This window comes from Grammomys surdaster, unplaced genomic scaffold (genome assembly GCF_004785775.1).
Source record: "Grammomys surdaster isolate TR1022 unplaced genomic scaffold, NIH_TR_1.0 125896, whole genome shotgun sequence".
Lineage (NCBI taxonomy): Eukaryota > Metazoa > Chordata > Mammalia > Rodentia > Muridae > Grammomys > Grammomys surdaster.
Window position 1 is genome coordinate 258,867 of NW_021620720.1, and position 15,839 is coordinate 274,705.

The 15,839-nt window shown below is 56.5% G+C and overlaps 1 protein-coding gene across 3 annotated transcripts in view; it reads right to left on the reverse strand.

The window, feature by feature from the left end:
- The window catches only part of Skor1 (SKI family transcriptional corepressor 1), an 8,343-nt gene extending 753 nt beyond the window's left edge, over positions 1 to 7,590 (reverse strand). For 2 of the 3 annotated variants that reach the window (XM_028752388.1, XM_028752387.1), the window contains exons 1-8: positions 7,472 to 7,494; positions 4,965 to 7,161; positions 3,892 to 3,988; positions 2,839 to 2,949; positions 2,307 to 2,378; positions 930 to 1,004; positions 630 to 704; positions 75 to 140 (exon numbers count right to left, since the gene is read on the reverse strand). In XM_028752388.1, the coding sequence (XP_028608221.1) occupies positions 75 to 140; positions 630 to 704; positions 930 to 1,004; positions 2,307 to 2,378; positions 2,839 to 2,949; positions 3,892 to 3,988; positions 4,965 to 7,161; positions 7,472 to 7,494 (2,716 nt within the window). Of the gene's footprint in view, positions 1 to 74; positions 141 to 629; positions 705 to 929; positions 1,005 to 2,306; positions 2,379 to 2,838; positions 2,950 to 3,891; positions 3,989 to 4,964; positions 7,162 to 7,387 lie in introns of all 3 variants that reach the window. The other variant, XM_028752386.1, reaches the window with a different exon arrangement.
- Positions 7,591 to 15,839: the final 8,249 nt, after the last annotated feature.

The following is a 15,839-nucleotide window of genomic DNA, read 5'->3' on the forward strand; positions in this document are numbered from 1 at the left end:
TCTCTCTCTCTCTCTCTCTCTCTCTCTCTCTCTCTCTCTCTCTCTCTTTCTCATCTTTGTTTCTGGGTTCACACCTTTTAATTTCTGCTGGATGGCATAGCGGGCCTTCCTCTCCTGGTCCAGTTCGTTACACAAGGTATCTGGAAGACATGGGAAGTTCTGTGAGGAACCGCAGACCACCCTCTAGCCAGATGGCTGAGGTCACAGTCTCTCCCCTACAGAAACCACCCCGGAAACTGAGGAGGAGACACCAACACTTCCAACTGCGGGCTGGGGGACTGGGGAAGGAAATGGTCTGAGATGGCGCTTGAAAGCAGACGGATCTAACCAAAATTAAAGCAAACTTAGGCATTACTTCCCAGGTAATTTTACGCCTCGATTTTTAATTTAGAAACCGTGGAAATTGCAGCGCTAAGAAGTTCAATCACTCCACGTAATGATGCCTGCAAGCCGTTTGCTGGGCTCGCTTGCCATTCTGAGGCTAATCAGACTATACAAAGGATATTAAATAAAAAAATAATTGTTAAATTACCTTCAATTTAAATCCAAATGACTGAGCCAACATTGCCGCTCCTGCCAGACGAGAGGCAGTTACGGCCGTGCATGCGCTCACCTGACTCCCGTCTTACCTCTGACAATTTGCAGCTGTTGCACCATTTCTTCCCGATAAGCCAATTCCCTCTTCATTTGATCCTGAAAATTATCTGTGCAAATTGATTAAGTGAGAGCTGTTAAGCACAGCCTCCTCTCCCGGCTCTGCTTCCCGCTCCCTCCCATCCTCACCCTGCTCCTACCCCCACCAGTCCTTCACCTAGCCGGAAACACTGGACCTGGAGTTCTTCTCTCCCCTGGGGCCAGCGGTGGCTGCTGCCTGCACCCAGTTCCTGGAGCAGGTTTGGGAAGCTGCTGTGGGGTGGGGAAGGAAGTACCTTTGAGACTCTGGAATTCCCGCTCCAGCTTCTTCCGAAGCTCCATTTGTTCCAGAAGCAGTTTCTGCAATTCTTCTGTGAAGGATTGGGAGAGAGGTAAAGGGGGAGACTGAGGTAACCCAGGGTACCCATTGGGGCCAACAGTCCTGACACCTGAGCAGAGGCCTTCCACGATCTAGCTTTTCTTTGTCATTTGAGCTCCAAGACTTGGATGGAAGATGGGAGCCAGGGTATTCACATTCAAGACGGTGGGGACTATTTTCCATGTCTGGACCCCTGGCTCCCGGTAATCACTGGGGCCTGCCTGACATTTGTTTTAAGTTGCTAGTAACTCCTCAACCTCAGAGGATGACCCAAAACTACCGTTCCCTGTTTCAAAGGAGACTTCTAATCTCTACTCTAAAGGCAATTCAGGGAGAATCTGATAAAACCATGAACAGCCTTTTTATATATAAAAAAAAAAGACAAAAGACATACACAGAAAGTTTGTCTACAATTTCAGGAGGCACTAAGATCCTCGAACACGGCAGTTTTGAAGTTGTGGCATCATCCTGTAAAATCTGAGCCTAGAAACAGTGGAAGATCACTGATCCCTTACTCCTACCCTCACCCTCACCCTCACCCCCACCCCCACCCCGCCCCTGCTGCCCAATTTCTAAGACCTTCCATTGGCTGGTGTGGGGAAGGCTCAGTTACATGCCCCCAGAAACCTGTTCTGGGGGCAGTGGGAGGGCAAGCTGCCCCAGCAGGAGCCCAGTAATATATAGGTCCTCCCATGAAAAGGTTTCTTTGCAACACAGGGACATAAGGTGGCAAGGCAGAGAGGGGTTCAAAACCACTGTCTGATGTGCTCTGAGCTATCTCCCACCACCGCAGACTGAGCAGCAACAGGAGGAGAGGGTGTCCTAGTCTGCAAGTGAGCTCCAACCTTACTCTGTTATTGTGTGAACAGTTCAATCTCAGAGGGAAATACCCTTTGAGGCCTCCTGAGATAAGCGCCTGCCTGCCACCTCATTCTTCAGAAAAAGCTCTGGTTTTCCTGGGGTTTGAGAGACCCAAATTGCCCACTGGTTACAAGTCCTGAGAATCAAGACCAATTCTTTCTCATCGGGTCCTTCAAGGCAGACTCAGGTCTTGGGAACCCAAACTTTCAATAAACTTACTGGGATTTGGTTCACTCACCCAACATCCTGCTCTCCCAGTGCCAGGTGTCCAGAGAGTGATTTTTTTCCTACTGGGTGAAATAAAGACTGACACCCCCTCTCTCAACTATACCTTTGGCACACACCCACTACCAGATGACAGCCCCTCTCCTCTTAAGAACTCCTCGACCTCAAGCACCTTATGTATGGCTCCATTTCTCGTATTTAACCTCACCTCTGGCCAGGTTCTCGATATCTTTCTCCACCAGTTGAGTTCCTGTGACATCCAAAGTGAGCCCATCTTCGCCTAGGACACAAGATCAGGTAAGAGGGGGATTCTGTCCTCGGGAGAGCCTTCAGAGGAGGAGGGGAAGGTGAGCTCCTGGGAATTCTGCCAAATGGAGGACTTGTGCCAGACATGGCTTTCCCACATCCCCACCTTTCAAGCCAGTAATTTTGGGAGAAGGTCAGTGAGCTCAGGAGGCTGAACCCTGGCAGAAGGCGCCCTTCGATCTATTCTAGGTGAATGAGGTGGTTTTCCCTCCTTTCTTTTTAGTACCCACCTCCGGTACTCAGAAGATCCTCAAAGCCAACCAGGAGGAAACAAGTCTTGAAATCCTGCCTGCCCTCTCCCCAACAACGTTTAACTATCTGCTCAGTGGCAACGTTTGCTCTGGATTAAAACCTTCCTCTAAGCCTGTAGTGACCCGGATGAGCTGGATCCCAGCTCAAGGCCACCGGTGCGAGCCAGGACTACCGTGGCTCACCTCGATCTGTATTTGCAGGGCTTGGCTGGGAGACACTCCTTTGGTCTGAAAAGGATTTTCTGGTTTCCAAGTCGTCGGCTGTCGTCGAGTGATTGTCTTCCTTATCTGGCTCTAAAAGGCAGACTGAGTTTCAAGGAGAAGCAAAGAAACCGTGACCCGGATACTGCAGAGCGGCCTCGGTTGGGGCGCCCAAGCCCTAATTAAAAACGTCCTGGCCGCCTCTGGTTCCCGGCTGTGCGCCCAGGCGCGCGCCCTGAGGCTTTGGGCCCAGTACCCCTCCCCTGCACAAGGTCTGCTCCATTCCAGGCTGCACGCCCCCGGCCCCAGCCTCTGGCCCCCAGGAAAAGATCAAGACAAGCAGCTGAGCCCACCAGGGACAAGCGACCTATATTGCGTGCGCAGATTCTGGGGCACCGGGAGAGCGCGTGGCTGCCGGGTTTGTCCGTGCCACTCCAGCGGAGATCGCAACCCAAGTGACAACCTTGCGGGTATTGGTGTTGTAGGACACTGACTCTCACCCGGCTCCATAGGCCTGCTTAGATTTCTGTTGCCCACCCCTCACCTCTGCTCTTTCCCAGCTAACAACAGGATCCCACACGCAAATGCAGGGTTGATCCTTGATTGGGGCCGCAGTATCTTGGGTACCCTAGCTCAGCCACTAGCTCTCACCCTGCGCCCAGATCAGGCCCGGCCACCACCTCAGGCCACCGGCCTAAGGCTAAGCACAGTTCTGAATAAATGCAACGATGTGAAGGAGATGCCAGGCAGCCGCAGGTTTTTGAAAAGGTTTAAATCTCCAATGAGGTGTACTGGAGTGTGTGCGTATGTGCAGTGAGGGGATGGGTTGTGATTATTTTTAAGTAACCAAACCCCGAGATTTAGGAGTTTACACTTAGTTTTCTTTTCCTTCTATTGTTTTTTTTATCCCCCCCCCCCATCACCGATTTCTCTCTGCCTCTCTCCGCCCCTCCCTTCCTTGAAAGGCCTGCCTTGGCCCTGGGTTCTGTCTGTGCCCCTTGCATTAAAAGGGCCAGAGGCCTAGGGAGGCATTACCGTGGGTCTCTGGGGTACAGAGGTACGAGGCCGCGGGCCCCAGCCCCGCCGCTGCCGCCGTACTCTTCACGTGTTCGTCTCTCTCAGGCGCGTACACCTGCGACGGCCGAAAATGACAGGCGATTAGGGGGAACAGCCTTGCCCAGAGGCCAACAGGAAGGCTGAGGGTGTGGCAAAGGTTGGTGGGCCCTGGGGACTTGAACGCAGCAGTGATTTGTAGCGGATTTGGGATAATCTTTGGTACTCTGGAGCAAATTACTTAAAACACAAAGCCGCTCTCAAGCCAGCGGCTGTCTAAAGCCACCCCCCACGTTCTGTGCTCGCCACCTTCCCTCTGTGTCGTTCCCAGCATAAAGGATGCCTTTCTCGCGCGGTCAGTGGTCTCTGTGTTAATAAACTCAGCGTAAATGAACAAGGGTGCGCGTCTACTTTCAAAACAGTCAACCCTTAGGTCTAGCCACACACAGCTTGCCCTCCAGCCGCTTCCCTGACAGCCAGAGAGCCCACAAGCTTAGATTTTCCAGCCCAGAGCTGTGTAGTTCCTTAGGCCAGAGTTGGAGAAGACTCAAAACTGAGAGTTAGAATGTCTAGAGGTTCTTCTTGGCAAGAGACTGCCCTCTTTCCCCACTACTGTGGTGTTCCTCGGGTGTCATCCTTATGCGTGAAGGCACACGTTGGGCCTGGCCTCCAGGGCTTCTTTCTCTGGTTCTGAGCCCCTTTCTTTCTACCTCTTTCTTCCTTCAGACCCTTTGTCTCTCTTCCCGGGTGCCTAACGGTCTCTGCCACTCTCCTCACCTCCCATCAACAAAACCAAAAAAAAACGCACTCGCTGTTTCTCAGGCCTATCCCCCGGATCTTCCGAATCTCTCAGCCCTGGGTCCCAGGGAGCCCAGAGCCACAGCGCGCCTCCCACCCCAACTCCCGACTGAGGCTGCGAAGAGCAGCTGGGACCTGCTGCTCCTCCGTCAGATCAGAACAGAACCCCAGTTCCCGCACCTGGCCCGGAGCTGCTGCGTACGAGGGCAGAATGGCGTAAGGGAGGAGGCGCCACCGGCGAGGTGCACTGGGCTCACCTTGGCCGCAGCGGGGCCTCCTAGGGGCCCGCAAGACTCCCGCAGCTCATAGCCAGCGCTCGGTGGGCTCCGCTCAGTTCTCCGCACCACATCGTCGGCCACCAGGTCCCCGAATGCGGATCTGATAGCGGGCGGTGGCCCGAGGCGGCGGCGAGGGCGAGGGCTATCGCCATCCGCAGAGTCTGTGGGGCCGTCTGCGCCTGAGGATGTGACAGATGGGGGCCCAGCAGGCTGGTCGCCGTCTGGGCCACCTCCCGTGCTGGGTGCGCTGGGCTCGGTGTCGTCCTGGGCTCCCTCCTCGTCGGGGAAGCGGTTGGACTCTACGTCCACCTCCGGTTCGTCCGCGGTGTCCACGTCGGGCGAGGCAGAATGATAGCTGGAGCTGCCCTCGCTCAGAAAGTCCGGGCTCACGTAGCCCCCTCCGGTCCCGGTGCCGGGCACTGGCCCGCGAGCAGGTCCGGAGCCGTAGGCCTCGCGCGCGCTGCCGTAGAGCTTAGCGATGCTCTCCGCGTCCTTGACTACGGGTCGGAAGGCTGACACGTAGGAGCTTTTGCGGGCAGGTGGCGGTGGCGGAGGGGGCAGAGGAGCCAGGGACGGTGGCAGCGCCTCGTCCGCACCGTCCTCGTCCAGGGGCCCGCGGGATAGAGCGCTCGGGCAGCGCTCCTCCGTCCCGAGGCTGCCCTCCTTAGCCGGCTCGGCACCGTCCAAAGACTCCGGACCGCCCCCGCCAGCCGCCGCCGCCGCAGCAGCAGCAGCCGCAGCCACCGCAGCCGCTACGGCCTTAGCTTGGCTCTGCGCGGCGGGGTAAGGAGGCACCGGGAGGCTCCCGGCTGCTGGCCAGAACATGGGAAACGTCGGGTACACGGTGGCCGCGGCAGCTGCCGCAGCTACCGCCGCTGCGTCCTTGGCTGCGCCTGAAGGTTGGTGTCCCCAGAACATTGTGCCGCCACCAGGGCCCGGCCCTGCTCCTGGGGGCAAGTGGCCAGCTCCCGGGCCACCGGCACCCGCGGCGGTGCCAGTGCCCCCACCGCTCCCAGTGCCAGGGCCTCCCTTGGGTTCTCCGGCGACCAACACTGGGTCGTCCTTTTTAGGACATAGGCCGAAGGCTGTGGGGAAACCGTAAGGATGCGGGAAAAGAGGCGGGGGCAGCTTCTGCAGGAGGCCAAAACCTTTGCTGGGCACCGGAATCACCGGGTAGCTGCGAACCCCCGCGCTGCCACCAGGCCCTCCAGGTCCTGCAGGGCCACTAGCTGCCGCCGCCAGGCCAAGTGCGCGCTGCGGATGCGGTGGAGGTGGCCCGGGAGGCCCAGCCGCCTCGTCTTCACCGCAGCGCAGACTTTTGTGGGGCGGTGGGCCTGGGGCCATCTCTGAGCCGCACCCCGGACCGCCACCGCCACCAGCGCCGCCCTTCCCTGCACCACCAGACCCGCTGTTAGCGCCGCCTCCGCCGCCCCCTTGCAGGGAGAAGGTCCGCTTGCGCGTACCGCCATTAAACATAGCCTTGACGTCCTCCCAAGCGTGGCTCAGTTCGTCGGTGGCCGACTTGTCACTGAGTTTGAGGTGCCGACGCCACGAGTTAAAGTTGGCGGCGTCGGGCTGAGTGTACTTGGCGTCGGGCGTGCGGTGCGAATGGAAGATGAACTTGTTGGGTGAGAAATACATGCTGCAGTAACCGCACTTGATGCACTTGGCGCGAGAGCTGTTGTAACGGGCGGGGATGAAGCTGCCCCGAGAACCCCACGCGCACTCGTGCACCACGTCAAAGGCGAAGTTCTCGGGCAGCTTGGGCGGCTTGTGCTCGCCCAGGAACGACTTGCACAGGCGTTCGGCCTCTCGTTTTGTGATCATACCGCAACGGCGAGAGGAGATGGGCATGGCCCCGGCCCGACGCAGGATCTCCAGCTGCACCGGCGTGCACTGCACGCACGTGATGCCCAGGGCCACGCGGCGGTTGTGGATCTCATTGTAGCTGTAGTTTTTGAGCAGAGTGTTGGAGATCTGGGCTAGGCACAGGCGCTCCTGCCCATCGATGACCAGCGACACGATGGGCACCCCGTACAGCGACGTCTCGCCCACCTGGTTGGGTTTAAGGGCGCTGGATCCCGAGTAGGGCTGCAACTCTTGCTTGGAATTGGGAGAGGAGCTGCCCTCGCGTCCCGGCCCCAGCTGAGTGGTGAGAACCTCCATGCCGCCGCTCCTGCGAAATGGAGAGAGCAGAGAGCAGATGAGACATTTTTAGCACCACTACCTAGGTTCAGGCCCGCCCAGCGGGGCGCAACGCGTGGGGTGCGAGGGGGTTACTTGGCAGCGGGGAGCTCAAGCCCATTCATCCCCTGGACTGGCCCCTTTTGTTATTCAGACCGGCTTCTGAGCTGAAACAAAAGCACCCGGGGGGCTAAAGGAGGAAAAGGGAAAATCGAAACCTCTGGAAAGCCCCGGCTGCCAGGAAGCCAATCCTGTTTTCAGGTTGGAAAGAAAGTGGGACCCAGAGACGGAGAGTGACTTGCCCAAGGCCACACAGCAATGCCATAGCCAAATCCGGGCTTTCCAGCCGGCACTCAGGTTTGCGTGCCTTCAGCTACCTCACAGCTCGCCCTGCCCGCCAGGGTCCTGAAGCCCGGACTTCAGGGACCAGCGGCCCCTCTGCTCAGTCGCGCATGCACGCGTGCGGGCGGGGGCAGTGAAGGGAGAGGTGGAGAGGCGAAGGAGGGGCACTTATTGCCCATCACTAAACTGCAAGATGTAGGGGTGGGGGCAGGGAGAAGGGGGAGGGATGGAGGTTGAAGGGGAGGGGAGGAGGAGGCCACCGCTGTCCGCGGTGCTGAACCCTACCCTTTTCAAAGCTTGCCGCCAGCACCACGACCTCGGGTGGCCCCCACTGCACCTATCTTCGTGATGACCGGCTTCCAGGGACAACAGTACCGGTTTGCACAAACCTGTGCTTCTCTTCTGATGCCTTGCGCCCGGTGTTCCTTGAGTAGGAAGTGTCCAGCTGGGCTTACAAAACGCTTTCTTGCCAGCCATCAGTGAGGCCGAGATCACGCAGTTCCTAACCACATTTTTAGCTGCATTCCAGACTAAAGCTGGCTCCCCTCTGGGTCAGCGCTTGGGACAGAGAGGTTCTCACAGACATTTCTCTGGAGTCACTTCTTAGCTTTTGAAAACATCTCCCCGAGAGCTTTCTTTCCTTTTTCACACATGCTTTTCTTACTCAGCCCAAACACAGGCTCCCCGGGCTCTGGGCTGCTCCTTTTGTGGGGGCGACTCGTTTTTGAGTATCTTTCATGCCCCGTTACCAGCTCATACGGGCTAGAAGGAATCTTGGCCACTCTTGGAAGCCACTGTAAAACTCCAGGCATAAAAAGTTGCCGCTGGTCCCTCGCTTTGATCTCTGGAGGTGGAGGAAGCTGTGTCCACCGTCTAGCCTGGTGGAGGATCCAGGGATTGATGTTTAGGGCCTTCTAGGTCGCCCAGTCACCCCACGTGTCTTCAGACACTCAGGGCTCTAACCCAGTGCACGGCGGCAGGCGCTCTTGTTGCCTAATCCAACCCCTAGGACTCCCTCCCCCGAACTTGGAAAGGCAAATCCATTTCAGGGGGGTTAGCTTCAATCTAACAGGGGGTCCGAATTCCAAAGCCTTCAGCTAAGAACCTGGAATCTTTGGTCTGCAGATCTCCTTCCCTCCCTCTGTTTGCTTAGACGCTTATTTGTCGATCTTATCTGTCCCTGAGCTGTCTGTCGCTGCCAGCTCTCCGCCTTCTCACATCTATCTTGTATCTTGTTCAAGTATCAACCTATTTATCTATTATCTGCTTCAGCTCTTCCAGTCAAACGGAAGCAAGCTGATCCTCCCGTGACATTGAAGTCCCCGGTAACATTTTAGAAGGCAAGCAAACCACTGTCCTAACTCCCTGGGTGAGGGGTCAACGAGGCGAGCCAGGCATCCCAGGGACCGCTCTCAGACAGGCTGCGGAGGTGGCTAAGGAGGCGCGCAGCTGTGGGAAATGACGATGGCTTCTGGGTTTTCTGGGCAAATGTACCGGGCCCGCATACAGTGAAGAGGACACCCTGAGCCAGGAGCGTCCACTTGAAGCTGGGGCTTCTGAGTCCCCAAGAGGTTTTCCCAAAGGGCTTCTGGCCTTGGAGCCCGGAGAAGTGGGGAACCCTAGGAACGAAACAGCATTTCGAGGGCCAAAGAAGAAAGCACCAGCGAAGGGCCGCACTCAGCAACAAGAGGCAGCGGTCAGGGAGGCACGGGGACCCCCTGGCCGGCTTCTGGGGCTCGAGGGGCGAGCCTAGCGAGGGTAAGGAGGCGGGAGGCGGGCAGCGGTGGCAGCGAGGCTGTGGAGTCGTTTGGTAGGCTAGAAAACAACAGCCACAGAGTCTAAAGGAGAAGTAAACGAAAGAAGCGCTGCGGCGGCCGGCGCGGGGGCAGCGGGCTCGCGATCGCAGGTACTCACCGTGCGGCGGCTGGAGCCGGGCAAGCGGCGAGCGGAGGTGCGCGGCAGGCGGAGCGGCGGGCGGGAGTCGGGGATCCGCCGGGCTCTCCGGGTGACGGCGCGGCCCCTCCCCGCGCGCGCGCACAGCCGCGCAACCCCGCTCCCCGCGCTGCCACCCGCGGCCCCTCCCGCTCTCAACAGGCGCCGGGCGCCAGGGTCCCCGGAACGGAGCCGGGTATCCGGAACCGATGCCCCCGAGGCCGGGGACTGGCCCGAAGAAGATGCGGAAGCCTAGAGCTCATGGCGCAGCGGCGGGCACGGCCTCGGTCACAGGCGGGAGTGGCAAGGCCAGCGCTGGGCGGGAGCGCCTGACAGCTGCGAGCCGGGGCGCCACACCCACCACCCCTCGCTGTCCCTCGCGCCCTCCCCGGGTGCGCCCGCCCGCGGGCCACGCGCCGCGCCCGCCGCCTCTCCGCAGCCCCAGGGCCTGTGCGCCCCAGGTAAGCGGCCGCCCACCTGCGGCCCGCGGCTCGCACCTGCGGCCCGGGGCGAGCCAGGGAGGCTGTGTGGGCGGACGGGATGGGGGAGCGACCAGAAAGTCCCCCCCACCCCGGAGAACCAAGCGCTGAGGGTCCAAAGCTAGCCATTGCCACCGAGGGCCCCGGAGCCGGGCCAAGTGATGGAGTTGAGGGTTACTCAAAAGAAAGGGGAGTAGGGAGGGTCACACCGCGCTCCCGCTGCAGGGACAGTGGAACTAAGAGTTTACCCTGGAGACCCAGACTGGCCTTCAAGAAGGATGGAGTACTGAGCGCTGGGGAGCGCAACCGGGAAGGGGCAGGCGCAGCTCTCCACCGCCCCTGACTGTGGGAGCAGGCTGGAGTGCGTTATCGCGAAAGTCACCCTCCTGCTTTCTTCACTGGGCAAGGGACTGCTGGGGACCTGGGTTTGTGCCCCAGCCCCAGTATCTCTTGTCATCTCTAACAGGCAGACGCACAAGTCATAATTGGAGGATGCGTGGGGTCAACTACTCGGTCTTCGTCGCTGTTCTGTAGTGGCGAGGGGTCCAGTTATTTTGGACTTTCTGGGCACCACCCCTTGGTACTCTCTCTATAGTTGAAAGCATGTTCTCTCTCTCCCTCTCTCTCCCTCTCCCCCCACCCCCTATCTCTTTCCTCGTCAGGTCTCTTTTCACCTTAATCCCTGAGTTTCTAGTAGCACACCCCTCGCCTGTTTTCGGGCGCCCCCTTGGCCATTTCCACCTCCTCTTCCTGCCCCCGTGGCATTAAGTGTCCTTAATGGACACGTTAATTAAACTGTAATTAATCATACTGTCCAACCCAAGTTTGAACAATTACCCTAATCAAACAGAAGTTAATAATGGCAGGGATAGCCTGGGGCGCTGTGGGCCGCCCGGGCAGGGGGCGCAGCGGCCACAGCGGCTACTGGCGACGGCAGCAGAGGCGAGTGCAGCCTGTCCTTGGAACCAGAGTGGCTCCATAAATCTTCCGCGGGTAGCGGCTCGGGGTCGCCCCCGCCCCCCGCCCTCTTGTTTTCCTTCGGGCTCTGGGTTATGGGCCCTCTTCCCTCCTGTGTTTCAGCTCCTGTGGGTTAACTTCCTCTTCTCCCCCGCCTTCCTCATGCTCCTTTCCTGTTCTTTCCTCTCTGGTTCGAGAAGACCCCATGGAAGGACCCTGGAGTACAGTTAGAAGGATCGGGCCTTTTCCTCGGAGAAAGGAGGTACCAGGCCTAGGGCAGGTTTCCAACCTGTTCCCTGAAGCCCTGGAAACCACGCCCAAGCAAGTTTTAACGCTCCGTTTCTTCTAAAAGGGGTGTCTTGCCTCCCCCCTCTCAGTTGTCTCTTGCTCTCTCCCGCCTCGCCTCTCACTCTCTTCGGCCTGGAGCCTCCTCAGGCCCTCTTTTCCTGCTCTTTCATTCCCGCATCTCTCCCAGGTGCTACCCCTGTCCCACTCTCATCCCCTCGCCTTCTTTTTTGAGAAAAACAGCCCGTTTTCCGTCCCAGTACAAGAAGCTATCCCAGCAGCCCCCCCCCTCCCGCCACCGCCACCGCTCATCTCCCCTCCCTCGGCCCAGGCTCCCCCACCCAATAATTACAATTCCATTCGGTAATTATTCCTAGAATCCTAATGATTTTTTAAAAGCAACCTCAAAATTCGGTATGGTGGTGACAACGATGGAGTAGCCCGGCACCCCCAGGGTGGTGGGAGTCGGGAGAGGAGGAAAAGTCTCCCCCTCTTGGAGGGGCCTCCCTGTTTTGCCTCTATTGTACTTCCAGGACTAATAACACCTCCGGGACCGGCCTCTAGTCAGACCTGGCAGCCTGGAGGCAGAGTCCCTGGGGACCTCTCATACAAAAGGTCCTACACCCTACCCCACCCCCAGCCCCCACCACTGCACCAGCGGACAGCCAATGTCGCCTCTGCTCCCTGTTCAGCACCAAGCTAGGGACAGCTCCCAGCCGGGTCCCAGTCTTGGTCCTGGCGCTTCCAGCTAACCCCTATGGAAGACTCTTGGAGAGGCTGCTTGGGGCTGGTGTCTGGAGGACGCTTGTCTAGGTCTCTGAGCTCGGGCTGAGTTCCACAGGAGCCACTTTTTAGGACCCGCTAGCCTGTTCTTAACTGCAGCCACAATTCGAGCCCATATTCCCATTTCTCAGGAAGGAAGGAGTCAGGCACTGAAAGCCCACAGACCCAGGTTCCCTCAGTCAGTAAGATGCACAGGCAGGCTGAGCTAGATCATGTCTGGTTCTCTGCAGAGGGGGTCTGGCTGGGTGAGGGGACCGGAAGGAAGGTGTAGCTTCAACCTGGGTGTACAGGAAAGATGCCTAATGAGACCAGGTCTGTCTCTTCAAGTTCAGGAGGCCGATTGGTGGGCAGAACTGCGACTGGAACCCAGGTTCAGATGTAGTATATGTATGACACCCCTTTTCCTCAGTGGTGGCTCTGGGTCCTGCGGCCCTGCCCAGAGAGTAGGGGGTAGAAGCTGGTGTCCTTGGTCTCTCTCTCTCTCTCTCTCTCTCTCTCTCTCTCTCTCTCTCTCTCTCCAGTCCTCATTATTAGGGTTTTGTCTTTTTAATACGCTCCTGGTTGTTTTCTTTGCAGTCCCTCATCAGTCCTGCGCTGCCCCCTACTTCCCGGCGTCGGGTCCTCACGGGCCGGCCTCCAGCGCCCATTCCGATTCTGGCTTGGGCCGGGCTGGGCTGACGCGCCTCTTTCTCAAGCACATATCTTTTACCAGTTGAATTAACGGCAGTTTTCGTCAGTTAATTAGGTTTAATTTACATAATTAGTACAGTATAAAGAGGATTGGGGATAATCATGGGGTACGTAGCGCTTTCTGTGTAAACACGTATTCTGAATTAAAAATCAGATGTAATTAAGGCGCGCAGGCCCTGTTTAGGCAGGGTTTTAATTGTAATGAATTTCTAATTAACACTCAATGATTGCCAAATGCAAAGGGCTGTAGAATTTTCTTGTAGTTTTGCTAATTTATTGTTTACTTAATATCTGGATATTAGTCCAATGGCCAGATAGAGCCCAGTCTAGCTTCTGCAGTCTTGGCCCCTGAGAGGGAAGGCAGCTGGGCGGGGCCTACTGGGCCCCTACAGGAAAGAAGAATCTGGGCAGAGGAGGAAGCCACAGAGGTGGTCAGTGGCCCACCTCATTCTTGGTGTCATTGAGACCATCTCTTCTCCGGCTCCAGGACCTCACCTCCTCGAGACAACCCTCTGTGAGTAGCTTTCTTGTGGAGCTCTGAGCTGGGGCGGGGGCAGGGGTTGGGGGAAGGTCATCTGCTTAACCGAGTGGTAGCTGCTTAAGCTTGGAGAGGTCGGGGCAGAGCCAGGAGGCCTGGGAAATGGTCTGGAGGTTTGGGGTCCTGAGGTTCCCTTTGCACTTAGAGATGCAACTTACACTAGGTGGGGGTGGACAAAGGCGGGACCGCTGGAGCCTCCTTTGCCCCAGCAGACAGCAAGCTGTGGGGCTTGGTGTTAGGGAAGGAGTGTAGGGGGGAGCAGCCTGCTGGCCCGAGCTTTCCCCAAGGGGCTCTCCCTTTTCTCAGGACTCTGGGTTGGGTTCCAGCCCGTAGTCCAGCTGGCGACCTGGGAGAGTTCCCATCCGGTTTCCTCCAATCATCTGTCCTCTGTCGGTCTGAGCTGGGAGACTCTTTGTATTTAGAAGTTCACTCCACATAAGGAAACACACTGGGAAAAGTTAGTAGGGTCCAGAGGCTCCTGCCCAGAGAGCAGGCAGTTTTAGCTTCTCCCTCTCTGGGATTGTCTTTCATCGTGTTCTCACTGCCAGGTTCCCCCTGAAACCTGACTGCTGCTGCTAGCTGTTCTATTTTCATCTTTGGCCCACAAGGAGGGTAATGTTTCTTGGTCACTTATCTGTGTTTTCTGTCACTCACACAGAGAGTGCGTCATTCCCTTATAACCAGGTCTTATGGAACAGGGCCTGGAACATAGTGGGTACTCAACATGTTTGTTGAATGAATGAATGAACAATACTTGATGGTGAGGGCTTAGGTATAATGGCCAATGTGACACTGCAGTTCTGTCCTCCCAGACACTGTTTAGGAGTCTCAGGATTCCCATCTTCCACACGGACTCAGACAAGGCCTCTGGCTTGCAGTTTCCGGTGGTTGAGTAGGGTTACACTTCCCGGGGGCAGCTCCATTTATTCTCCAGAGGAAGCTGCTGGAAGAACAGACTTTGGAGACAGCAAGATCTACTGTGCGTTGGCAGTGGTAGCTGATACCTTCAATCCCAGCACCTGGGAGGCTGAGGCAAGAGGGGCAGTCTGGATGACCTAGTAAAATCTAAGCCATTCCCTCAAAATCCAAGAGGCCTGGTCTCCTATTGTCTGTGGTGATTTGAATGAGAATGGCCCCCATAGGCTCATAGTTGAATGTTTGAATTCCAGCTGGTGGAACTGTTTGGGAAGGATTAGGAGGTGTGGCCTTGAAGGAGGTGTGTCACTGGGGGTGGGCTTTCAGGTTTCAAAAAGTCCATGCCAGGCTAGTCTTCCTCTCTTTCCATCTCCTGCTTGTGGTTCAGATGTCAGCTTTCATGGTGGTCATGGGCCCATCCTCTGAAACTGTAAGCAAGCACCCAGTTCAGGCTTTCTTTCATAAACTGCCTTGGCTATGGTGCGAAGCACTGTTCAACTCTGAATCTGTAGAGTACTGATACGGAGCCTTGCAGGGGTGTTTGTTGTAAGAACTAGGTAAATCCCTGGGTGTGTGACACACAGCCAGGTATGGGGCCTACAGGGAGGTGCCTAGAATGCAAAATTTAGGAAGCGCTTCCTACATTTTAGTGTCCTTTCCTAGTCCCCACCCCATATAAGCGTACCACAAAAGTGGTTTGTCGGCACATCTGAGTCCTCCCTTCCCTGAGGCTCACTTTGGGAGGGCTGCCTGGATACTGGAGTCCAATCTCCCTATCTGGAACACATCAAGGGACTCTGTGCCAAGGTTTTGGGATGCTGGGCAGACCACCAGATGCCACATGTGTTGGAGGAAGGTCTGGCCATTGGCTTGGCATGGGCTCCCTGACCTCAGGGAAGCAAAGTCAATATTCCCATCCATGTATGACCTTTCCATGTATGATTTATCCATATATGATCGAATGCTGACAGTTCACCAAGGTCCCACATATTCACAGGGCTGTGCAACTGTCACCGCCATTCATGTTAGGATATTTCCATCACCCCAACGAGAGGTCTCATGACTTTGGCTGTCACTCTTCTGTCCTGGACAATCTCCAGTTTTCTTCCTGTCTCTGTAGATGTGTTTATGGTGGGCATTTCATGAAGATGGAATCAGACAGTATTGGGCCCTTCAATGACTAGCTTGTTTTGCTTAACATGGTGGTTTCAAGTTTATCTACATTATAGTATATATTAGAATTCCATTCCTTTATATTCTTGTTTACTCTATCCATCCACCCATCCATCCATCCATCCATCCATCCATCCACCCACCCATCCATCCATCCATCCATCCACCCATCCATCCATCCACCCATCCATCCATCCACCCATCCATCCACCCACCCACCCATCCATCCATCCATCCATCCATCCATCCATCCATCCATCCATCCATCCATCCATCCACCCATCCACCCATCCACCCATCCATCCATCCATCCATCCATCCATCCATCCACCCATCCATCCACCCATCCATCCACCCATCCATCCACCCACCCACCCATCCATCCACCCACCCACCCATCCATCCACCCACCCACCCACCCACCCATCCATCCATCCATCCATCCATCCATCCATCCATCCATCTGTCTATCAATCTATCTATCCATCTATCAATCTGTTTATCTATCTGTCTGTCTATCAATCTATTCATCTATCTATCTATCTATCTATCTATCTATCTATCTATCTATCTATC